This window comes from Hyperolius riggenbachi, chromosome 7 (genome assembly GCF_040937935.1).
Source record: "Hyperolius riggenbachi isolate aHypRig1 chromosome 7, aHypRig1.pri, whole genome shotgun sequence".
Lineage (NCBI taxonomy): Eukaryota > Metazoa > Chordata > Amphibia > Anura > Hyperoliidae > Hyperolius > Hyperolius riggenbachi.
In genome coordinates this window covers 179,073,973-179,100,519 of record NC_090652.1, presented here as the reverse complement: position 1 = coordinate 179,100,519, position 26,547 = coordinate 179,073,973, and the positions used below count along the sequence as shown (strand labels likewise).

The 26,547-nt window shown below is 48.9% G+C and overlaps 1 protein-coding gene across 1 annotated transcript in view; it reads left to right on the top strand.

Annotated features, from left to right (window-relative positions):
* SLC40A1 (solute carrier family 40 member 1) overlaps positions 1 to 26,547 on the top strand; it is a 445,358-nt gene that overhangs the window by 280,991 nt on the left and 137,820 nt on the right. The window contains exon 4 of the mRNA XM_068244931.1: positions 10,871 to 10,986. Coding sequence (XP_068101032.1) covers positions 10,871 to 10,986 — 116 coding nt within the window. The remainder of the gene's footprint in view (positions 1 to 10,870; positions 10,987 to 26,547) is intronic.

The window sequence follows — 26,547 nt, the reverse complement described above, 5'->3', positions numbered from 1 at the left end:
CCTCTAAGGCTGGGTACTTTGACACCAATCTTTGAATGACTAGATTCAGCACATGTGCCATGCATGGTACATGTGTCAGCTTTCCCAAATTCAAAGCGGAATTGAGATTGCTGCCGTTGTCACACACCACGTTGCCAATCTCCAGTTGGTGCGGGGTCAGCCATTGATCCACCTGTTTGTTCAGAGCAGCCAGGAGGGCTTCTCCAATGTGACTCTCGGCTTTGAGGCAAGACATATCCAAGATGGCATGACACCGTCGTACCTGGCATGCAGCATAGGCCCTGGGGAGCTGGGGGTGTGTAGTTTAAGAGGAGATTGCAGCACCAGTAGATTGGCACTGCCACTCAGCCGAGGAGGACGACGACAGTGAAGAGGATACAGCAGGATGAGTAGGAGGAGAAGGAGAGGAGGTGGCAGCAGGCCTGCCTGCAAGCCGTGGAGGTGTCACAACTATGTCTGCTGCACAGCCACGTACTCCTTGCTTGCCAGCGGTCACCAGGTTGACACAATGTGCTGTATAAGTAATGTACCTACCCTGACCGTGCTTTGCAGACCAGGCATCTGTGGTCAGATGGACCCTAGACCCAACGCTGTGTGCCAGAGATTGCCTTTCAACATCACGGTACAGTTTGGGTTTTGCCTTTTGAGAAAAATTGCGGCCTGGTATCTTCCACTGCGGTGTCCCAATCGCCACAAATTTTCGGAAGGCCTCAGAGTCCACCAGCTGGTATGGTAACAGCTGGCGGGCTAACAGTTCCGCCAAGCCAGCTTTCAGACGCCGGGCAAGGGGGTGACTGGCAGACATTGGCTTCTTCCACTCAAAGATTTCCTTCATGTACACCTGGCTGCTGCTGTGGGCAGAGGAGCAGGAACCGCTCAAGGTGAGAGGCAGAGTGGAGGAGGGTGGCTGTGAAGGTGCAAGGGATAAAGCAGCTGAAGATGCTGCACCTGAAGGAGGAAGAGGAGGCGGAGGGTGGCATTGCGTTTGTGTGCTGCTTTTCCACACACAAAAAATTCCACACCACTGAGCCCTGAAATGATGGCACTTTGGTGGTGACGTCAGCAGCTGACCTTGAAGAACATGTTGGCTGGCTGTCCATAGGTTGCGATACATGCTGCCGGACACTGCCATGAGCTGTTTCTGATGATGAGCTCCCCTTGCTTCTTTCAGCAACTAGTCTCATCCTACTCCTGTCTGACTCCCCCTCTGAACTGTCCCCCTGTTCATCTTTTCTATTGGGAACCCACTTGACATCCATGGCAGTATCATCATCATCATCATCATTATCCTCCACAGCTTCGCTTGTATCAGACACCTCCAAAACTGCACCAACAACAGGTACTCTATCATCCTTACACCTTAGGTCCATACTGGCGTCTAACTCAGACATATGAGGTGGTGGTGTAACATGCTTAGCGCCATCATCTTGTAACAATAGCTGTAAATCAGTTAGTTCCCCCCCAAATAACTCCTACGAAGTGTGAAATGGAGCTGATGTGGTGCTAGTAGTAGCAGTGGTGGCTGCGGAGGAAGATATGTCACGGTTCCGTGCAGAAGCTGAGGAAGATAAGGTGTTCTGAACACTGTACTTTGTTCCAGGGCTGCACGAAATCACGTCAGCACAACCTTGAACAGACCTGTCGGGTGGCCTGCCTCTGCCTTTGTTTTGTCCATATTGGGGGGGATGAAGTGAAAGGTATGCACTGACTTGACTAATACAATGTGCAGTCACACAGGTGCAGTAAAAATGGATGCACTGACTGCTGGTATATAAAACAGCGTGCGGTCACACAGATGCAGTGAAAGGTATGCAGTGACTGCTGGTATAACAATGTGAAGTCACACAGGTGCAGTGAAAAGGTTGCAGTGACTGCTGGTATAACAATGTGCAGTCACACAGGTGCAGTGAAAGGTATGCACTGACTGCTGGTATATTACAATGTGCAGTCACACAGGTGCAGTGAAAATGGATGCACTGACTGCTGGTATATAAAACAGTGTGCGGTCACACAGATGCAGTGAAATGTATGCAGTGACTGCTATATAAAGCAGCATGCGGTCACACAGATGCAGTGAAAATGGATGCAGTGACTGCTATATAAAGCAGCATGCGGTCACACAGGTGCAGTGAAAATGGATGCACTGACTGCTGGTATATGAAACAGCGTGCGGTCACACAGGTGCAGTAAAAAGTATGCTGGTGTTAAATACAATTTGCAGCAGTCACACTAGGCACAGTATAGCAATTAGCAAGAACCAGCTGCGACAGACAGGGCTGTATATGCAGTGTCAGTGGGCCACACAAAAAAAAAAAAAAACATCACAAGAACATTAGCTCTCAAAAGAGCTGTTTTGGTGGTGCTTTTCAGCAACAAATATCAGCAAGGAGCAAGCTAACCGACCTCCTAACTATCGCTTTCCCTATCTCTCCAATGTCTCTCCCTTCGCTCACTAATACTGCAGCACACAGAGTGAGAACACAGCCGACGCTGTTGCCTTATATAAGGGGGGGGGGGGGGGGGCTCCAGGAGGGAGTGCAGCCTGACTGTGATGTAGAGGGTCAAAGTTTAGCCCAATGATGTAGTATAGGGGGTGGGTCGGACTCGCATAAAGTTTGTGTTCAGCCGTGAACGCGAATCTGCGTTGTTCGCGCAAATAAGTTTGCATGCGAACTGTTCGGGACATCTCTAATGAGGGATGGTAGGTCTCACTTAACAAAAAAAGTTTAGATAAACTGGGTTTATTTAGTCTAGAGAAAAGACGCCTTATGCTGGGAATACACGATGAGATTTTTCAGTCGATTTACTGTCCGATAGATTTTCTTATCTTTTCTTATCAATTTCCATTTACTTCTATGAGAAATCGATCCGAAAAATGTTTGGAAATAAGATCGGACATGACGGAAATTATTTATCGAACCATCTATCTGCTGAAAAAACTTATGGTGTATTCCCAGCATAAGAGGGGATCTAATTAACATATATAAATACATCAGAGGTCAATATAAAAGCTTGGCGGGGGAGCTTTTTGTCCCTAGGCCTTCACAAAGGACTGGAGGACATGATCTGTGCATGGAAAAGCATTTTAGCCATTTATTTAGGAAAGTGTTCTTTACAGTAAGAGTGATTAAGATGTGGAATGCATTGCCACAGGAAGTAGTTAAAGTGAACCGAGCACCTTTTTGGCACTCAGGACATTTCTATAGTACATGAAAAATGCATGCCAACATTCTGTTTCATTATTAAAATAAACTTTTATTTTACCTTGTATTTTACAATCAAAGTCGTTTTAATAGCCTGTTTCAGCAGCCTTACCGTCCGCAGAAATCTCAGGAAGCTAATTGTTTTATTGAGCTAATTACCCAGAAGAAAACAATCTCTTTTCATCAACAAAGGGGGTGGGTGATTAGGACTGTTTCTTCAAAACATTGTGTGTGTCTAACAGTCCTAATTACCCACCCCCTTTGTTGTTGAAAAGAGATTGTTTTCTTCTGGGTAATTAGCTCAATAAAACAATTAGCTTCCTGAGATTTCTGCGGATGGTCAGGCTGCTGAAACAGGCTATTAAAACGACTTTGATTGTAAAATACAAGGTAAAATAAAAGTTTATTTTAATAATGAAACAGAACGTTGGCATGCATTTTTCATGTGCTATAGAAATGTCCTGAGTGCTAAAAAGGTGCTCGGTTCACTTTAAGGCAAAGAAATGTCTTGCTTGAAGTGACATCCAGGCCAGAAATGCCCCTGACAAGCGGTGACAAGAGAATTCTTGGAAGAGCCAGAGCTGGATTCCCTCTAGTGAGGAGGAAGGGAGAAGCCTCTCTAGGATCCAGAGGCTTCCCCCTCGTGAGGTAAGTACTCCCTAGGGGCACTTCTTTTTCCTTCAGGTACACTTTGCTTTTATATTTTATATGTAAAATATCACAACTTATTTATCTTAATACATAGATCCCTTACTTATCAAATAATTAACTAATATACCTTAGATCAGGGGCGGCGCCAGGGGGTGCAAGGGGGTGCTCAAGCACCCCCTAGAATTGTCCAAGCACCCCCAAAGCACCCCCTGGCGTGAACTGACTTCAGGACGCCGAGTCAGTTCACAGCGGCAGCCCGGAGCAGCAGGCAGGGCTACGGTAAGATGGCCGCCCGAAGCCCTGCTCTGCAGACTTCGAGTCTGCAGTGCAGGGCTTCAGGCGGCCATTTTCCCATAGCCCTGCTCTCAGCATGCGCTCTCAGCATGGAGGCAGGAAGTAACCTGACGTCCGGAAAGAAGAGGATCGTGGGAGCTGCGCGCCACAAGGAGGTCGGGACAGGTCGGGAAAGAAGGTCTTCTGGCTGTAGGTGAGTAAATGGGTTTTTCTTTTCTTTTCCAGGTGGTACTGCTGATTGTGGTCAGAACTGCTGAGGAAGGATTGTGCATATTGGGGTCATATCTGCTAACAATTGTGCATATTGGGGTCATATCTGCTAACGATTGTGCATATTGGGGTCATATCTGCTACCGATTGTTTCATATTGGGGTCAAATCTGCTACCGATTGTGCATATTGGGGTTATATCTGCTACCGATTGTGCATATCGGGGTCATATCTGCTAACGATTGTGCATATTGGGGTCATATCTGCTAACGATTGTGCATATTGGGGTCATATCTGCTAACGATTGTGCATATTGGGGTCATATCTGCAACTGATTGTGCATATTGGGGTCATATCTGCTACCGATTGTGCATATTGGGGTCATATCTGCTACCGATTGTGCATATTGCGGCCATATCTGCTACCGATTGTGCATATTGGGGCCATATCTGCTAACGATTGTGCATATTGGGGTTATTGAACGTGTTTTTTGTTCAAATCTGCTCACATTACGTGTATTTTCTTGAGAAAACCTGCACAATTATGTGAATTTTCTGGGGAAAGGGTCACCAAAATCTGGGCCCTCTGTCTTTGCATTGCACTTTTAACCATTTGAGGACCCACCCTTTACCCCCCCTTAAGGACCAGCGCTGTGCTGAGTGATCTGTGCTGGGTGGGCTCTGCAGCCCCCAGCACAGATCATGTAGCAGGCAGAGAGATCAGATCACCCCCCTTTTTTCCCCACTAGGGGGATGATGTGCTGGGGGGGTCCGATCTCTCATGCCTGCATGTGGCTGGCGGGGGGGGCAGCTCAAAGCCCCCCTCCGCGGCGAAATTCCCCCCTCCCTCTCCTACCTGCTCACCCCCGGAGATCAGGGCTGCACAGGACGCTATCCGTCCTGTGCAGCCAGTGACGGGACGTCCCCTGTCACATGGCGGCGATCCCCGGCCGCTGATTGGCCGGGGATCGCCGATCTGCCTTACGGCGCTGCTGCGCAGCAGCGCCGTACAAATGTACACAAAGCGGATTATTTCCGCTTGTGTTTACATTTAGCCTGCGAGCCGCCATCGGCGGCCCGCAGGCTATTCACGGAGCCCCCCGCCGTGAATTGACAGGAAGCAGCCGCTCGCCCGAGCGGCTGCTTCCTGATTAATCAGCCTGCAGCTGGCGACGCAATACTGCGTCGCTGGTCCTGCAGCTGCCACTTTGCCGACGCGCGGTATGAGTGCGCGGTCGGCAAGTGGTTAAAGGGAACCCGAGGTGAGAATAATATTGAGGCTGCCATATTTATCTCCTTTTAAGTAATACCAGCTGCCTGGCTGCCGTGTTGGTCCTCTGCCTCTAATTCTTTCAACCATAGACCCTGAACAAGCATGCAGCAGGTCAGGGGTTTCTGACAATATTGTCAGAACTGACAAGATTATCTGCATGCTTGTTTCTGGTGTAATTCAGTTCACTACTACAGACAAATAGATCAGCAGGACTGCCAGGCAACTAGAACTGTTTAAAAGGAAATAAATATGGCAGCCTCCATATCACTCTCACCCCGGGTTCACTTTAAATTACAGTTAGCCCCACCCTCATACGGTCATGACCACGCCCATTTTTGCCGCAGCGCGCTTCGGTTTTTAGCCACACCCATTTTTTTGCCGCGGCGCAGGTCATCAGCTACCCCGGAAATTGGTCCAGCACCTGCATAGCACCCCTAAAAAAAAAAAATTCCTGGAGCCGCCACTGCCTTAGATTAGCTCATAGCAACATTTCTAAAGGTGCGTACACACCTTTGACTGAAGTTGCTCGTTGGGAATCGACACCCTGTCCCTGGGCAACATCATTGGGCCAGGCTGTACAGAAACGAAGTCAGCTGGATAGCTGACAAGGCGCTTTTTGCAGTGGGGGTGGAGAGGAGTAAAGTGTGTGAGGTCAAGCAGTGGGAAGGGGAGCAGTGTACACTAGGAAGGTGCTGCTTCTTCTGGTCCGCAGCTTTAAGGCCTCGCTGCAGGGCCGCACAACTCAGCACACAAGTGATTCCCCCCCCCCCCCCCCCCTTTCTCCACACCAACAGAGCTTTCTGTTGGTGGAGTCTGTTCGATCCCCCAGTGTTTATTTTTTTAACAAATATTTTTGTTATTTTTAAATAAATTGAGTCTTTTTTTTATATCCCAGAGTAAAAAAATCACTGTACAATGTTGAAGTGCTTTTTGAAATGCTAAGAAGACTATTTTGTCTGCTGGTGGCAAGAAGACGTATTTGGATTTTTTTTTTTAAATTATTTTACAGAATGGAATCTTTTCTTTGATCGCTGAATCTCTGGTTCTCTCAGAAAAAGTTGTGCATTTCATGAGACAATGGTTCTAATGTGATTGCAGTCACTTTCACCACTGGCTCATACATTTTAATTGGTTATAAAAGATTGTTTACTGAACAAGAATGAAATGAAAGAAATGATGTCACCAGTCTTACAAGCCTTTCAAGCTAAGTCTTAAATCTCATTGTTTGCTGCAAGATGAACCATCCAGGTGGAACTCTAAGGCCTCTTGCACACTGCAAGCGATTCCGATTCAGCTTTTTAACTGTTTTTTACATCTGATTCAGATTCCGATTTACAGTGTGCAAGGAGCAAACTGCAAATCGGAATCGGAATCGGATGTAAAAACTGATTAAAAAGCGGAATCTGAATCGGAATCGTTTGCAGTGTGCAAGGGTGGCCATACACTGGTCGATATTTTCCATCGATATCCGTCCACTTCGATCATTTTATGGAATATACTAGAAAACAATGCTGAAAATTATTTCTAAGTGATCGATTTTTAGCCAAAATCAATCTATTTGGTCTGTTGCAACAAACAGAAGAGATTTCTTGATCGACGTCTGGTCAGGAGAGTGTCACTAGAAGCATTAGATTTCAGGAAGACAGATGCAACAGCAGAGCTTACTTTCACCTGTCCATTGTCATTTTCTCTTATGTGTTCTCTCCCTCGCCGGCGCTCCTCCGCTCTCCTCTTCTCTACTAGGGTGCCTGTGTCATGTGCCAAATCCTAGAGGCCTCTAGTGGTCACATAAGGTAGCCATGGCGGCCTCTAGCATTTAGTCACAGGACACCGGCGCCCTGGGAGAGAAGAGACTGTGAGGAATGTCCGTCGGTGGAGAGAAGATATGTGCCAGCAGACAAGTGAGTGTAGGCTCCACTGCCTACACTCAGGGGTGTAACAATAGACCCTGCAAGGGATACCTCCGCAGGGGGCCCAGAAGCCACAGGGGGCTCGTGGGGGGAAAAGTTTGAGAGACTGACAGCTAAGGGCATGGAGAAAAAAAACTTATTCTGCTCTCGCACTATTGTTATATTGACTGCATGTGTCCAGCACACAGATAAGGAATCACACACACTTTGGAATTTGTACACTGTCCCTGCTCCCTAGGGTTCGTAAAAACATCTGTCTCTCACTGCTGCAAAGTTCTGATGACTAGATGTTCAACCTTACAAACAAAGGAGTCACAGTTTGAAAAAAAGTTGTAGACTTTCCCTTTTCAGCAAAAGGATTCCTAGATTCTTATCACACGTGCTAATGACTTTATGGCCTCGGGTAAGTAGATCTGGGGGTAGCATAGATTGCCTGACGTTTCCTTTAAGTCTAAGTGTTTTTATCTGCATGGGGAAAACACATTGGTCCTCAGTTTTCCTGTGCAGAAAGCGAGGGGGGCGGGGGGCCCCATCCAAAGTTTCACGGGGGGGGCCCATCCAAGGTTTCGCAGGGGGGCCCATTGATGTCTAGTTACGCCCCTGCCTACACTCTGCATGTCCGGGGATGGTACATAGATGGGGAGACCTGGGTGCCCACAGGTTTTCAATAGATTTCATGATGAAATATATAGTATAGTGGAATGCAGGCGCACTATTACCTGGACAGAAACAAAGGTTCTGCATCAAATCAATCAGATGTCAGAAGGATGTTTACTAGCAGTGGCTTTTTTGCTTCAGTAAGGGCTCGTTCACACTAGAGGCATTTTTTGGAATTTTTAAGCACAGGCGATTTGTACAAATAGCTCTAAAAGTGCTTACGCTATGCTTTCCAATGAGATAGTTTTCACTGGGGCGTTCCGTTTGCTTGCCGCTGACAAAAGCGATGCATGTACCATTTTCAGGGTCATTTGCCCTCAATGGAAGGTATAGGGAAATCGCAAAGAGCTTGAAAAAGCGCTTTGTATAGCGATTTCCCCAGCGCTTTAATGAATAAATATATTGTATTTATTCATTTCCAGGGGCAAAGTAATCACTTCCTGACAAACGTCATTGCTCTGCTAAAGCGCTTACAAAAGCGCTTATAACACGCAGAGCAGTTAGAAAATAGGTACTGCCTATATATTTTTTGCACCACTGCAAATGTACATAACCACAGCAGATGTTGGCAGTGGCGTAGGGGTCGCTATAGCAACGGTAGCAGCTGCTATGGGGCCCACAGCCACAAGGGTGCCCGACAGCAATTTGAGGGTCTGCAGCGGGTCCCCCCATGTGCAAATTATCTGCTGCAACAGCGGCAGTTTCAGCTAAAGGCAGACTCCGCCCCCCTTCCTCCCGTCTGTGTTCATTCAGCCATCATGCACGGATGTTCTGCCAACCAGGCTTCAGTAAAGGAGGCAGAGCTGTGGCTGTTTGAACTTGTCAAGTCAGTGTCCGAGCAGCGGGGAGAGAGAAGCAGCAGCCGGGACAGCAGGAAGCTTACCAGTGAGTTTGTAACTTGCTGTGTACAGCACTGACCGGCCAGCTGCGGGGGTCATCTGGGGGAGAGAGGGGGGTGGGAGACAGAGACTCCTATGGTAGCAACATACTTGTATATGTGAGGGGGAGGTGGGAGTCGGGAGACACAGTGTGTAAAAGTGCAGGGTCTGGAGCCTGGGAGACACAATGCATCTTCACTGTTTGTAATTAAAAAAAGGAAAAAATCTCGGTGATAAAGAGTGTGCTGTGCTAACTTAGCAAATATTTGAATATTGTCTGGTTCAGGCCTGTTCATCTACCTACTTCTTTGCCAACAAGCTATGGCAGTAGTACATATGCGCAGAGCGCTCCCGAATTGTTCACTAGCGATCAGTTTGGGCCATCACCCACTACAGCTGTGAAGGAGGACATATTCACTGTGGGCCTGTGGAAGTTCCTGAAACAGTGTAAGTTAAAGAGAACCTGAGATGTAAAAAAAAATTAAGGGCTCATTCACACTATGTGCTGCGCTGTCAGTTTTGATGCAACGCACATAGTGTACAATCTACATGGCAACGTGAAAGTCCATAGACTTTCATGTTACCATTCACTTTACAGGTGGGTGTTCCCATGCGTTACGATGTAATGCTTCTGGGAACATCTAATCGCGAAAATTCTCCTGATGGGTTGGCTGCCGACGTCTGCGCTCCTAGCGCACCACAACGTTTATTCTGTGCGATGACCGCACGATGGCAACGCATGCACAAAATCGCGATCGTGTATGCACTCTGTAGTGTGAATGAGCCCTAAAAGTGAGCTATTTACCTTAGAAGAGGGAAGCTTCTGGATGCTTGACACTCTCTATGGCTTCCCATGTCCGCCTCCAAACCACCCTCACTGCCCAGGAACCTCTAAAAGATCGCTGCTACACTCCTATTCATTCAAGCGCGTGGCCGTACCACACATGCGTGGAAGAGCTTACTGCTTTCCAAAGGATCCATTCCATTACCTGTTATTCTTTTATCTCTAAGTGCCCTCCTATCTTCAGGCACACCCCTGGGCCACAGTCTCAGCCATGAATGCATTTGTACTGAGCAAGTGCAAGTTCATGAACCACACATGCTCAGTAAAAGTAACCCCTTGGGCTCGTCTTCTTTCGTTCCTGCATGAGTAGTCCTTTGACTGAGCATGCATGGTTCATAAACTCACGCAGGATCAGAAAGATGTGCTCATTCACAGCTCTGACTATGATGCGTGAATGTAGCTGAATATGGGAGGGCACTTACAGACCAATACCCGGCAGTCAAATAAAAGAAATGGAAATAACAGGGAAGGTAAGTAATCTTAACCACTGTGCCTAACCTTAACCTTTTTGTTACCAGGTATTATTATTATTATTATTTAGTATTTATATAGCGCCAACATCTTCTGCAGCACTGTACAGAGTACATAGTCATGTCACTGACTGTCCTCAGGGGAGCTCACAATCTTATCCTGCCATAGTCATATATCCATTGTACTCTAGGGCCAGTATGGTGGGGAAGCCAATTAACTTATCTGTATGTTTTTGTGATGGGGTAGTCATAGTCTAATGTCCATCTTTTACAGCACTTTCTGGCTACCGTAAATTAGTGTGTTTGGGAGGGACACAAAGGTGCCTAATGACTTTTTTGGGGTGGGGGGCCCTAATCAAAACTTTGCTATGGGGCTCTATGATTTCTAGCTACACCCCTGGATGTTGGCACTGTATAAATCTATAATAGTGTAATTTTAGACTTGATCTAACCGTTATTTTCTCTCTCCTTTTCTTTTGTAGTGGCACAAAGTTCCCTGATTGTGCAGAACATCTCTGTTATTATCTGTGGCATCATCTTAATGCTGGTCTTTTTGTACAAGAAAGATCTTTTCTCGGTGTATCAAGGATGGCTTTTGGTTGGTTTTTAGTATGTCTTACATATTAAGTTTATTAGATTAATATCTTGGACTCTAAAGAATTTGGTTTACTCCAGGCCTAGATATTATAGGAGAACCTAATTAGGGTCCTTTTCCACTGTGCACCGCATGCGTCTATCGAGATACGATGGCGGCACAGGTTTTATGAGAGACTCTTCCGAATCCCTCTAGCTGTATTTATGTATTGTATGTAGTTATAAGAATTCACATGCGTGATGCGTTTAAATTCAATTTTTCAAATGTGCATCGGATGGCGATTTTAATAGGCTGTGTTTCCCAATCTGAATTTGCATGCAGGAAAATGAGCCCTTATCCCAGCAAAATTGCTGTGGATTGATTAAAAATTAAGTGCTATTTTGTGGATTTTTCAAGTCTCCGGGTCATATTAGATTATAGCAATTACTGTAAAAAGGTGAGTAATTTAGTGGTTGTACAATTAAAGAGAACAGTATATTTTTCCAGAAATTCAGGATTTTTAAACCTTTAGCAGCAAAATAAAGTAAACATTTATTGAGCTGCAGGGCCAAATTTTTCCTGCCACCGGGGAAGTGTGCCTTCCCAAGCCTGGCAGGCTTAGCTGGGTATGCGGCTGCAGATTAGGTGGTGGCAGGGAGCGCATACATACTTGTCCGGACGTCTGGATCGGCTTCTTCTTCCTCCACTGCGGTGGCAACATACTCCCAGCAGGTATTCTTGATTCCGATCACATGACATTACATGTGATCTGGATCCAGGCAGGGCCGGAGCTACCATAGGAAAAAATGGGCAATTTCCCCAGAGCCTGTAGGGGCCCCCAAGTTGTCCCTCCCCCATCTTAACTGTTGCTCCCCAGGGACTCTGCAGAGTCTGTTAAGTTGGGAGGTGATTGGGGGAGGGTCAGCAGCCAGCTCAGGGGCCCAGGAGGGAAATTTAGCTGCAACAAAGGGCCTCTAATGATGCTCTTTGGTCGGGGGGTGTCTGTTGGGGGGCCCCCAGGCTAATTTTGCCCTAGGGCCCAAGTGTTACTTGAATCGGCCCTTGGACAGGAGACTGTCAGCGGTACAGTGCCACCCCGTGGTGGAAAAGGGGTGATGGATGAGTCTCTTCCATCATTCCTCTTCTACCACCGGGTGGTGCTGCCCCACTGACATGGTGACCGGGACCCAGAATACCTGCCAAGAGTTCAAAGCAACCAGTGGAGGAAGAGAAGAAGCCATCTGGAGCAGGTGTAACTGCTTACTCCCACCAGGGGCGTTTCTAGGGTCCTTGGAGATCGGGGGCACCTGTGGGCGTGGCCATGAGGTGAGTGGGCATGGCCATGGGTGGGGCCAAATGTACATGAACTTAGCAGCGGTGTAAGCTACTGATAACGGGCCTGCCCATCGAAATATTGGATGGAGCCCCCTGTCCTTTATTTAGATAATTTACAATCAGTATAGGCATGGATCAAAGATGTATACGCACATACAATTTTGATTGGTCAATCACGGACCACCAATTTTACCACCCCCGTGCAGTAAGTGGGCCGACAATGAATTTTATGAACAGAGCTAAAATTGGCTAATCAAAACTGTATGTGTGTACCAGGCTTTACAGCTAATACTGTACATACTGAAAGTAGCAGGGATCAGCATACAATACAGCTGGTTTACAATCAGTAAAGGCACAGAGTAACACCTTACACTGTACACACTGGAGGTAGATCAGCACACAGTGCAGGCACTGTGGTGGTGTGTGACAACGGCAGCAATCTCATTTCCGCTTTGAATTTGGGAAAGCTGACACATGTACCCTGCATGGCACACGTGCTGAATCTAGTCATTCAAAGATTTGTGTCAAAGTACCCAGGCTTAGAGGACGTCCTGAAGCAGGCCAGGAAGGTGTGTGGGCATTTCAGACGGCACACTTTGCCGATATTCAGCGGTGAGAAGCCTGATTTGCGATAGCCCGACTCGCTACAATTCGACCTTCCTTATGTTCTTTCACCTGCTAGAACAGGAGAAAGCTGTCACCCAGTACCTCTACAACTACAGTAGAAGGACACAGTCTGGGGAGGTGGAGATGTTCTGGCCCCAGAACTAGACACTGATGTGAAATGCATGCAGGCTCATGCGGGCGTTTGAGGAGGTGACCAACCTGGTGAGTCGCAGTGAAGGCGCCATCAGCGACTTGATCCCGTACGCTTTCTTCCTGGAGCGTGCCATGCATATAGTGGTGTATCAAGTTGTGGAGGAGCGTGAACAGGAACACTTACAGGAGGAAGCGTTGTGAGATCAATTCTCATCCGAACCAGATGTTTCCTCAATACCTGCGGCAGCACAGAGGGGGGAGGAGAAGGAAGAAGAGTCCTGTGGGGAAGAGGAGTCAGACTCGGATAATGAGGAAGGTGTTTCTTTGGAGGTGGCGGCAGAAGAACAACCGCAGAAGGCGTGGCAGGGGGCTTGTGCTGCTCAACGTTCCCGTGGTATTGTTAGTGGCTGGGGGGCGGAGCAGGAGGACTTACCTGACGTCACTGAGCAAGAGCAAGAGGAGATGGATAGTCTGAATCCTAATTTGTGCAGATGGCGTCTTTCATGCTGTCCAGCCTGTTGAGGGACCCCCGCATAAAAAAAACTCAAGGGGAATGAGCTGTACTGAGTGGACATGCTACTAGACCCTCGGTATAGGCACAAAGTGGTGGAGATGTTTCCAATTCACCAGAAGGCAGAAAGGATGCAGCACTTGCAGAACAAGCTGACAACTATGCTTTACAATGCATTTAAAGAGAGTCTGAAGTGAGAATAAAACTCACTTTTTCCCTTATATTCAGCAGGGGCATGTTTGCCCCTGCTAAAACGCCGTTAGCCCGCAGCAGAACGGGGGTCCTTTACCCCCCAAATCCCCTCCGTGCTGTGCAGGGAGCGCTTCCTGCTTGAGGCAGGGCTAACGGCCGCAGCCCTGCCTCTCAGCGCGTCTATCAGCGCTGATCGCCGCCTCTCCCCACCCCTTTCAGTCTTCCTTCACTGAGAGGGGCGGGGAGGAGACGGAGATCCGCCGCTGATAGACACACATGGGGCAGAGCTACAGCTCATAGCTCTGCCTCCATGAGCAGCAAAATCTACGACCAAGTTGGTTGTGGATTTTGCAGGGGGGGATTTGGGGGGGGGGGTAAAGGACCCCCGTTCTGCCACGGGATAGCGGCATTTTAGGGAATAAGTGAGTTTTATTCTCACTTCAGAGTCTCTTTAAGGGTGATGTCACAGCACAACGCAATAAAGTTGCCACTGCCAGTAATCCTTCTCCCAAGTCCACGCAGGCAAGGACAGGACACTCTAGCGATCTCATGGTGATGTCGAACATGTGGACATTCTTGAGTCCAATGCCTCGCATTAGCCATTCCGGATCCACCCTCCACCAATGCCTGGACCTGCAGGTAGCCAACTACCTGGCCTTAAGTGTGGATGTAGACGCCGTGAGCAGCGATGAACCCTTGGACTACTGGGTGCGCAGGCTTGACCTGTGGCCAGAGCTGTCCCAATTTGCCATCCAACTTCTGTCTTGCCCTGCCTCAAGCGTCCTGTCAGAAAGGACCTTCAGCGCAGCTGGAGGCATTGTCACTGAGAAGAGAAGTCACCTAAGTCACAAAAGTGTTCAGTACCTCACCTTTATCAAAATTAATGAGGCATGGATCCCGGAGGGCTACTGCCCGCCTGAAGAGTAAGTCAGTCCCCACACACAGCATCTCTGCCTGCATGCCATGTGACTGGCTGCCTGCCCCAAGACTAAGTTACTCCCCACACAGCATCTCTGCCTGCAGGTCGCTTGACTGCCTTCTCTGCCACCACCAACAGGGTCCAGGACACCAGGCGGATTCCTGAATTTTTAAGGCTGTTGCCAGCCGCGGCCGCTATAATAATTTTTCTGGTGCGTGTACATGCCTGCTTAATTTTTCTGGCTGCACTGCAGCTGCAACAACAAAACAAAAGGCATGTACATGTGCCAATTCCCCTTCGTGATCGTTACCTTGCCGCGGTGAAGAGGCTTGCATATCACAATGAAGCAATGACCGCTGGCTATATGAGAGTCTCGGGGGGGCACACCCAAGATAATAAGGTCGTTGCTTCATTGTGGACAGACCAAATTCGATCAGGTGGACAGTCACTGTTGTTCTATCGTTGAGCTACCACAGCCCGATGACCATATGGGCTTGAAAACCGCCACGCGCTGGAATTCTACGCTGCACATGCTAGCCCGCTTTTGCGAGCAGAAGAGTGCAGTGGTCCAGTACATGACAGCGCAGTACCGAGGCACATCCGGACAGCTGCCAAGCTTCTGTGGATCCGATTGGGCCAACATGTTGGACCTCTGCCAAGTCCTCCAAAATTTTGAGCAGTCCACGTTGCTTGTGAGCAGTGACAACTCTTCAGTCAGCATTACCATACCACTGCTGTGTTTACTGAAGAGGTCAATGTTGAAAATCAAGGAAACAGCTGTCATGATGCAACTGGGGGAATCTGAAGGAGAAAACGATCAGCGTGATGGTACCAACATCAGGCCATCCACCTCAGGAAACGCTGGCCCCAGCAGCTATGACGAAGAAGAGGAGGAGGAACAGCTGGAGTTGGAGCAGGAATTTCATGCCACCACTGACGAGGGCCAGAGCGGTGCACGTTGGACTTCCACAATTCAGCGCGAATGGTCAGCAGAAGCAGACCAGGAAGAAGGTGACGACTATGATGCATCACAACAACTATCACAATGCTCACAAGAGGATGATGAGGATTGTGGCAGGACTCTGGCACACATGGCTCAATTCATGCTAGACTGCTTTGAACGCGACCCACGCATTGTGCGCATTCTGGACAACACCAATTACTGGGTTTATACCCTTCTGGATCCACGGTACAAACACAATGTTCCAAAACTGCTTGAAGAAAGAGCCAGACAGGTCAAAATGGAAGAATATCAGCAGGCCCTTGTGGAGACTTTAGAGAGGAGATTGACATCCTCCCCCTCCTCTAGCCAGTTGTACACCAACAGACTGACTTCCGCAAACCCAGGACGACCAGGAGGGCAGCAAACAACACAAGCCGCAGCTAGTGCCCAAAAGGGAATGGTATCGGCAGTGTCCTTGGAGTGGGCAAATTTTCTGACACCCATGCAGCAGCCCACAGAACAGCAAGCGTGCGCATTAACCTCCAACACCGATCGCCTGGAGAAGATGGTCAAGGACTACATGTCAGATGGCGTAGCTGTGTTGAACAATCCATCTGCACCCTTCAACTATTGGGTATCGAAGCTAGACACCTGGCACGAACTGGCAATGTACGCAATAGAGGTGCTGGCTTGCCCGGCAGCCAGCATTATGTCGGAACGCTGTTTCAGTGCTGCCGGAGGCATCGTCACAGATCGGCGTATCCGCCTCTCCACAGAAAATGCAGACCGTCTGACTCAAATTAAAATGAATCAATCCTGGATTGGAAACGACTACGCAACACTTCAGGACCCCAACCAAGTAACATGACCAATGAACATCTGTGATGGTTTAGCGTTGCCGGTCCCTTGTTACGGAACCTCTCATCTGTATTACATTTATGACTGCATGGCGGCAAAAAGCATTGCTATATCCGCACGCTATTTGTCCTCATGCAAGGCCTGGGATGTTGTGTCTCAAAAAGCGTGGCCTTCTCCTCCTGCGCCTCCTCCTGTTCCATCACGTGTGCTGCTGCTGGGTTAGCGTTTCCAGTCCCTGTTTATTGAACCTTTCATCTGTATTACATTTATGACTGCATGGTGGCAAAAAGCATTGCTATATCCGCACGCTATTTGTCCTCATGCAAGGCCTGGGATGTTGTGTCTCAAAAAGCGTGGCCTTCTCCTCCTGCGCCTCCTCCTGTTCCATCACGTGTGCTGCTGCTGGGTTAGCGTTTCCAGTCCCTGTTTATTGAACCTCTCATCTGTATTACATTTATGACTGCATGGCGGCAAAAAGCATTGCTGCAGAGATTAGGGAAAGCTTAGTTAGGCTCTTGTAGCTTGCTCCAAGCTGATATTTGTTGTTGAAAAGCAGCACAAAAAGAGCTCTTTTCAGAGCTAATGTTCTTGTGAAGTTTTTTTTTATGTGTGCCACTGACACTGCATTATACAGCCCTGTGTGTTGCAGCTGGCCCTTGCTAATTGCAATACTGTGCAGGGCCCAGCACATTCAGTGCCTACCTTTTCACTGCACCTGTGTGTGACAGCTGCACATTTATAATACCAGTGCATACCTGTTCATGTTCACTGCACCTGCGTGACAGCACGCAGTGTTATATAATACCAGTCACTGCATAACTGTTCACTGCACCTGTGTGTGTGTGTGATAGCTGCACATTTGTAATACCAGTCCAACCATGCATACCTGTTCATGTTCACTGCACCTGTGTGACAGCACGCAGTGTTAAATACCAGCAGTCACTGCATAACTGTTCACTGTACCTGTGTGTGTGACAGCTGCACATTTGTAATACCAGTCCATGCATACCTGTTCACTGCACCTGTGTGACTGCATATTGTTATACCAGCAGTCACTGAATACCTTTCACTACATCTGTCACTGCACTTGCAAAGTCTGCTGTACAATCTGTGACTGCAATCGTTCTCTGCACGATTTAATTGGTACGCTTGCTACTCCCTTGCAAAGTCTGCTGTACAATCTGTGACTGCAATCGTTCTCTGCACGTTTTAATTGGTACGCTGCTGCATACATTGCTACTAAGATTGTTTAATATAAATTTAAGTAGTTCAGCAGTGTTAGTAAATTCCCATATTACATTTGTGAATCCTTTGTGTTCCGGCCCAGTGAGCAGTAATTATTTATTGCAGCAGGCCTGGTTTTTGGTAGCCACTCCCATCCTCAGCTGAACTGTTTTCCCAATTTCTAATTCAGAATCACTTCCAATTCAGCCATGGCAGCTACCATACCTATTTAAGCGCTGGAGCTTGGTCACTCGTGGCCTAGGTCACTTGTGCCATTTATTACAAAGTGCTTTACAACTTACCAAGAATTTACCAGGAATTCAAACAGGATTCAACAGCCGCAGGACTCTGCTGGAAACTACTACTCTGCATCCACAACTGCCTCCAATGCCGTTGCTAAAAATGCCACTGCTGGACATATGTTGCATGGCCAAGTAGACTCTGCTTCTTTACACAGGTTTGCTTGCACTAACTGCATACTCATTTAAACTGTTTAGTGGTTGGAAACTTCCTGGTTATAATCAGAGACCATTACCATGTTTACTGCACTTTTTCTTATGTTCTGCTTGTCTGCAAACATCTACAAGTTGCATTGCAATATGCATCCTCCCAATGTATCACACTCCATATTCATTTCACCTGCTCTGCTTTCCTCACCTTACTCAGCTTCTCATGAGCTGTTAGCTCTCCTGAAATCTCTCTCTCCCTCCAGCAGCTCAAAAACCACACAAACATTTAAATCCCATTCACATTTGCTTACTCTCTCCCTCCTACTCTTACTTGCAGCTGGTGATATATCACCCAATCCTGGGCCACAGCCTGCTGCCAGACAAGCATCCCCTGCTGACCTGCTTCATACACTTCACAGCCCTCTGTCCACAAATAACCTCAACACCCATCCTCGCTCCAACCTTATTTCCATCCATCCCACCCACAAACACATACTCACCCTACCCTGCGGTCTCTGGAATGCCAGATCCGTCCGCAACAAACTTACAGCAGTCCACGACCTCTTCCTCTCCAAATCCCTCACCATCCTCGCACTCACTGAGACATGGCTCACCCCCTCTGACTCTGCCGCAGAGGCTGCCCTCTCCTACGGGGGGCTTCACCTCAGTCACACCCCCAGACCAGACAACAGGACCGGGGGAGGGGTGGGTCTGCTCCTCTCCCCATCCTGCACCTTCCGTGTCCTCACACCACCTACCTCTCTACAATTCACATCATTTGAGGCCCACACCATCCGCCTCTACCACCCCCTCCCTGCCACTGTTGCGGTCTTATACCGCCCTCCGGGCTCCACCCCACAATTTCTCGATGACCTTGCCTCCTGGCTCCCTCACATCCTCTCCTCTGACCTCCCCACCATCATCCTTGGGGATTTCAATATTCCCATCGATGAAGCCCAGAGCTCCGCTGTGACCCGGCTACTCACCATTGCCAACTCACTTGGACTAGTACAACACGCCAACACCCCCACTCACACTGCAGGTCACACTCTCGACCTTATATTCACTAAATCCACCACCATTGCAGACCTTGACATAGCACCCTTTTCACCCTCAGACCATCACCTTCTCACCTTCAACCTCCTCACGGAAGGCACCTCCAAATTAGCCACCCACCCACCTGGTCGATGGCAGCGGGACCTACGCAAGCTCAACCCTAGTGTCCTTGCTGACCCCCTCCATGCCCTCTCCTCCACTCTCCCCACCCTAACCTGTCCTAATCTTGCTGCAGCTCAGTATCGCCAAACTCTCTCATCAGCCCTAGAGAAAGCTGCTCCACCAATATTTCGCCGCAACCGACCCCCTAACCCCCAGCCCTGGCGCACTACCCATACTCGCATCCTCCAGAGGAAAACACGCGCCACTGAACGGAAATGGAGAAAAACTAGACTTAACCAGGATTTCCTACAGTACAAGACCAACCTGCTGCAGTTCCACACTGCCCTTGCTCATGCGAAGCAGAAATACTTTACCAAGCTCATCGGAGCACAAGCTTCCAACCCCCGTCGTCTTTTTGCCACCTTCAACTCCCTGCTTAAACCCACCCCCCCACCCTCCGTTTCCTCCCTCTCTGCCACAGATTTAGCCACCCACTTCACCAACAAAATTGTCTCCATCCGCCAGGAAATATCCAATATCCAATCTTCACCTCCCACCCCCTCCCAACCAGCTCCTCCTCCACCCTATCCTACCCTCACATCCTTCACTCCTACTACCACCGAGGAAGTCAACCACCTACTGCAGACTTCCCATACCACTACTTCCCCCTTTGACCCCATCCCTTCTGATTTACTCCTGCCTCACTTCACGGAATTGGCCCCAGTCCTCACTACCCTGTTCAACCTCTCCCTATCCACAGGCACCTTCCCCTCAGACTTCAAGCAGGCCACTGTACTACCCCTGCTCAAGAAACCCTCACTCGACCCCTCGCTACCCTCCAACTACCGTCCTATCTCCCTCCTCCCCTTTGCCTCAAAACTCCTTGAGCGTCTGGTTCACAAAAGGCCTGACCCAGTACCTCAATGCCAACTCACTGCTAGACCCACTCCAATCTGGATTTCGGCCTGCCCACTCAACCGAAACTGCTCTCACCAAAGTGGTCAACGACCTTGCCTTAGCTAAAGCTGAAGGTAAATACTCCATTCTCCTCCTCCTTGACCTGTCAGCAGCTTTTGACACAGTAGATCATCCCCTACTCCTACAGTCCCTCCAGTCCTTGGGCATCCACGATCTCGCCCTGTCCTGGCTTTCATCCTACCTCTCCAACCGATCCTTCACGACCGCCTTCAACGAGTCCTCGTCCACCCCCAACCACCTCTCGGTGGGAGTCCCCCAAGGTTCGGTCCTTGGTCCCCTACTGTTCACCCTATACACATCCTCCATTGGCAAGGTTATCTCCTCCATGGGTTTCAACAATCATCTGTATGCAGATGACACCCAGATCTACCTCCACACCCCTGACATATCCACCACTACCATGGACAAGGTCTCCTCCTGCCTATCAGCCATCTCCTCCTGGATGTCCGCTAGGTTCCTGAAACTAAATCTAGACAAAACGGAATTTATGATCTTCCCACCCCGGCCATCCACGAACCTCCCAGATGTGCATGTCACTGTTAACCACACTACCATTCGCCCTACCTCTCAAGCCCGCTGTCTGGGTGTCACCCTGGACTCCGCACTCTCCTTCACTTCCCACATCCAAAACCTCACAAAGTCCTGCAACTTCCACCTTCGTAACATCTGTAAGATTCGCCCTTTCCTGACCTCTGCCACCACCAAACTCCTCATCCATGCCCTCATAATTTCCCGCCTTGACTACTGCAATGCCCTGCTTTCTCGTCTCCCTATGACCCGAACAGCCCCACTGCAGTCCATCATGAATGCGGCAGCCAGAATTATCCATTGCTCCCATCGCTCCACCACGGCAGATCCCCTCCTAGAATCCCTCCACTGGCTTCCTATCCAGTCCAGAATCAGATTCAAGATACTGTGCCTGACCTACAAATCTGTCCACAAAACCTGTCCAACCTACATTTCCGATCTTACTCAGAGGTACACACCTAGCAGCTCACTCCGCTCTTCCAATGAACTTCGCCTAACCACCCCCCGCATCACCCAGTCCCATGCACGCCTCCAGGACTTCTCAAGAGCTGCTCCAACACTATGGAACTCCCTACCTCCACCCATTAGGGCAGCCCCCTCCTTCAACATCTTCAAGAAAGCCCTCAAAACTCACCTTTTCACTCTGGCCTACTACCCCTCACAAGTGCTCTAAACCTACAGCTGAACTCTGGTCCCCTACCATTCGTGTCCTTACCTCTCCCTCTAGATTGTAAGCCTTTGGGCAGGGTCCTCCTCCTTTTGTGTCCTACCTGATCATGCACCTCCATTACTGTGAACCCATGATATGCATCTGAGTGAATCTAACTTGCCTAATCTCCATGATCCATCCAGTGACTGACTAAGCATTACCTGGTACTCATACTATGGTGTGTGATCTGGTTTTCTTGTATCCTGTATTGTCATATTGCTGTATGTCACCCCTAAATATTGTCTGTAACCTAAATTAATGTTCAGCGCTGCGTAATATGTTGGCGCTTTATAAGTACAATAAATAAATAATAATAATACCTGGGAGTCAGTGCATACTTTTCACTTGAATGGATGGCAGACTTGCCCTCCATAACAGATTCTCATTAAAGGCAAGTGGTGTCATCTCTGGCACACAGCGTTGGGTCAAGGGTCCATCTGACTACAGATGCCTGGTCTGCAAAGCATGGTCAGGGCAGGTACATTACTTATACAGCACATTTGGTTCCTTCCTGGGATGTGTGGTGGTAGCCATTTCTCAGGCTCCCACTCCAGACCGGAATCGAACCCTGATTCCCCGGCCATTACCCGTGGTCACCATGGTACAGAACGTACCAAAGAGAGTTGACCACACAGTTGAATGAATGGCAGACTTGCCTTCCATAACAGATTCCCGTTAAAGGATTTAAAGTGTACTCATCATTATACAGGGCCTCGAAAGTGTCCTGTATTGTTATTTTTCAACACTACCTCCCCGAGTCGGGACTTGCGTGCCGTGCCTGCTGCCTTCCTTGGATGTGTGGGGGTAGCTGTTTCTCAGGCTCCCACTTCAGACCGGAACGAACTCCGATTCCCCGGCCATACCCTTTCTTTAACAATGGTAGAGAAAGAACCATTGACAGTCTGAGCAGCAATGAACCCCTGGACTACTGGGTGCGCAGGCTTGCCCTGTGGCCAGAGCTGTCACAATTTGCCATCCAACTTCTAGCTTGCCCTGCCTCAAGCATCCCAGAAAGGACCTTCAGCACAGCTGGAGGCATTGTCAGTGAGAAGAGAAGTCGCCTAGGTCAAAAAAAGTGTTCAGTACCTCACCTTTATTAAAATGATTGAGGCATGGATCCCAGAGGGCAACTGGCTGCCCGAAGACTAAGTCAGTCCCCACACACACAGCATCTCTGCCTGCACATAGTGTGACTGCCTGCCCCAAGACTAAGTCAGTCCCCACACAGCATCTCTGCCTGCAGGCCGCTTGACTGCCTTCTCCGCCACCACCAACAGGGTCCAGGACTCCAGGTGGATTCCTGAACAAAAAGAATAATAATTTTTCTGGTGCGTGTACATGCCTGCCTAATTTTTCTGGATGCACTGGGTCTGCAACAACAAAACAAAAGTCATGTACATGTGTCAATTCCCCTTCGTGATCGTTACCTTGCCGCGGTGAAGGGGCTTGCATATCACAATGAAGCAATGACCGCCGGCTATATGAGTGTGTTGGGGGGCACACCCAAGATAATAAGGTCGTTGCTTCATTCTGGACAGACCAAATTTGATCAGCTGGACACTCAGTCACTGTTGTTCTGTCATTCAGCTACCTCAGCCCGACCATATGGGCTTGAAAACTGCCATCGCCTTCACTCTCACCTTGGTGCGCACCAGTCCAGCACTGCCGTCACTACACAAACAGCTGTTTGCGGTGCGTTATACAGTGAGTTTAGTCTGTCAGTGTGAAGCAGTACACTAATTACACTACCTGATTGATGTATACACAAGCAAGATGTTTTAAAGCACTTTAGGCCTACAATTTACCAATAAAATGTGATTTCTGCCCTTAAACCCTGCTTTGCGTCAAATCTGGATTTTTCCCCGGGACTTTTGGCATGTATCCCACTCCACCATGCCCCTCTATAGCATGTTGTGGGTGGAGCCAAATACTAGAACAAGACAGGTAGACCCTGGTTAACAAATGAGATAGGGACTTGTAGGTCCATTCTTATCCTTTATCCGTTCTCTTTTGTTCCCCTCTTTTCTTCCTGTACCTCTTTTTTCCCCCTCTGTCTCACCTCAGTTTGTGCCTCTTTTGTGTCCCTCTGTTTGACCTCATGTTCTCATCTCTTTTCTCCCTGTGCCTCTTTTGTCCGCCTCTGTTCCCCCGTGCCTCTTATCCCCCTGTGTTACCTCTTGTCCTCTTCTGTCTCAGCTCGTCCCCCTGCCCTAGCCAGGTATAGGTTCCGCTAGTATAGGTATCCAGGCATAGGTGTCACCAGTATAGGTAGCCAGGTATAGGTTCCCCCAGTATAAGTAGCCAGCTATAGGTGGTGCCTCAGTATAGGTAGCCTGGTGTAGATGTCCCCAGTATAGGTAGCCTGGTATAGCTGGTGCCCCAGTATAGGCCAGAAAGATACAGGTGCCCCAGTATAGGTATTCAACTATAGGTGTTGCCCCGGTATAGGTAGCCTGGTATAGTTGTCCCCAGTATAGGTAGCCTGGTATGGGTGATGCACCAGTATAGGTTGGCCAGGTACAGGTTCCCCCAGTATAGGTAGCAAGCTATAGGCGCCCCAGTATAAGTAGGTGGTGCCCCAGTATAGGTAGTCAGGTATAGGTGGTGCCCCAGTATAGGTAGGTAGGTATAGGTTCCAGTCTCAGTATAGGTAGCCAGGTATAGGTGGTGGCCCAGTATAGAAAGTCTAATGTAGCGGGTTCACTCATCTGCTCCCCACGTTCAAGCGCTTATGTCACTCTTCTCTCAGTCTGGAACGCGGTGTGCTGGTTAGTTTAGCCACAGGCCCGCAGCCAGCACATGCGGCCCTACCAGTGCTTAGGGGGGGGCAGGGCCCCCAGAAGCCCTGGGCCCCCAGAAGCCCTGGGCCCCTCACTGCAGTGTCAGTTGTCCCCCCCACCCCCCGATGGCTGCCTTGAACAGGTAGGTATATGCAGTGATGGGTATTACAAATGTGCACCTGTCACACACACACACACAGGTACCGCCGTGAACAGGTGCAATGACTGGTGGTATAAACAGTGCGTGTGCTCACGTAGGTAGGTAGGTAGGTGCACTGAACAGTGAACAGGTGCAGTGATTGGGATGGGATTACAAATCTGCAGCTGCTTGTCACACACACAGGTAGTCACTGAAAGTGCTGGGCCTGGCAGTGGCACAGTAGGAATTACACCAAAGGCCAGCTGCGACTGACTGACAGGGCTGTATATAATGCAGGTGGGCGACACACAAAAAAAAAATTAGATCACAAGAACAAGATTAGCTCTCAAAAGATGTAATGTATTCACATTTGATGGTGAAAGGTTCCTCCAGGTGCAGGGTGCGGCGATGGGGACGACGTGTGCCCCGTCGTACGCAAACCTGTACCTGGGGGATTGGGAATGTGACATTTTTTCGGACGACGGTTTGTCGGAGTACCTGTGCCACATGTTGGCGTGGCACAGGTACATAGACGACATCTTGGTGTTATGGACGGGTACGTCGCAGCAGGTCACCGAATATGTCGAGCAAATCAATTCTAATGGCCGCAATCTGAAATTCACATTTGATTTTGACAGCCATAGTATACCATTTTTGGATATACGCATTACAATACAACGTGATGGGTACTTGAGTACCACACTGTTTAGAAAAGCGACGGCTACGAATGCTCTCTTACATGCGGAGAGCTTTCACCCCGCACATACCATCCGGGGAATCCCGATGGGTCAGTATTTAAGAGCACGGCGTAACTGTTCGGATGAAGCTACGTTTTTGCAGGAGGCACGGGAACTGCGCAATAGATTTAGAGCCCGGGGATACCGTGATAAACACCTGCATCGAGCCTTTAATAGAGCATTACGGAGTGATAGACGTGATCTGCTGCGACAGCGATACCATCGCCGCGCTGAGGACACGAGTGCGTCGTCCCGTTTTTGTACGCGTTTTTGTGCACAGCACCCTGCACTAAAAAGAATTCTAAATAGGCATTGGTATTTACTTTTGAATGATCCAGTAATAGGGCCTCACATTCCGCCTAGGCCTAGTTTGACATTTCGCAAGTCTAGATCCTTGCGAGATGCCTTGGTCCGCAGCCATTTTGTTGGAACTACCCCTAAGAGACACTGCCCGGTGGTGGGGACATTCTCCTGCGGGGGATGTGACTTCTGTCGGTATATGCAGGTGGGCAAGGTGGTGCGTTTGCCTGGTGACAGAACATTGGTGCTTTTCCATTTTGTGAATTGTAAAACCAAATTGGTTGTCTACTTGTTGATATGCCAATGCGGTGCGTTTTACATCGGTAAGACAAAACGAGCACTTCGTGAACGAATGTCTGAACACATTGTCAATATTGAGAAGGGTGACGCGCAGTCTCCTGTCGCCAGGCATGTTGCACTCCACCATAATGGGAATGCTAGGGTGGTGAAATTTGTAGGTTTAGATCGCATCCACCCTACAATTAGGGGAGGCAATTTGGATCGCCTCCTGCTGCGATGTGAATCCAGATGGATTTACAATTTAAAGGCATGCTCTCGTCCAGGTCTTAATGAACAGCTCAGCTATGCCCACTTTTTGCCGGCATAGTTGGTATGTCTGCATCTTTGGTGTTTCCGCCTCTGTGCGCTGCTGCCCTTTGTCCTGTGCTGTGTGCAGGGGTCCCAGCCGTGACATTCTTCCTACTTAGGTATGGCCACATTGTCGTAGACGAGGCTTATCAATATATTGAGATTAGGCACATTCTAATCATGTAGTTGCTCTTAGTGTTGGGCGAACAGTGTTCGCCACTGTTCGGGTTCTGCAGAACATCACCCTGTTCGGGTGATGTTCGAGTTCGGCCGAACACCTGATGGTGTTCGGCCTTTTAAGTTCGGGTTCGCCCCGAACTACTAATTGGCCGCCGAACAGGGCCCCTGTTCGGCCGAACAGGGCCCTGTTCGGCCGAATACTGCCCCCCTATGGGGTCGCAGGCATAAGGGGGGAGCATGCCCCGATCGCGGGGGGGGTGTCGGAAATTCCCCCCACCCCCTCCGCTAGCGCTCCCCC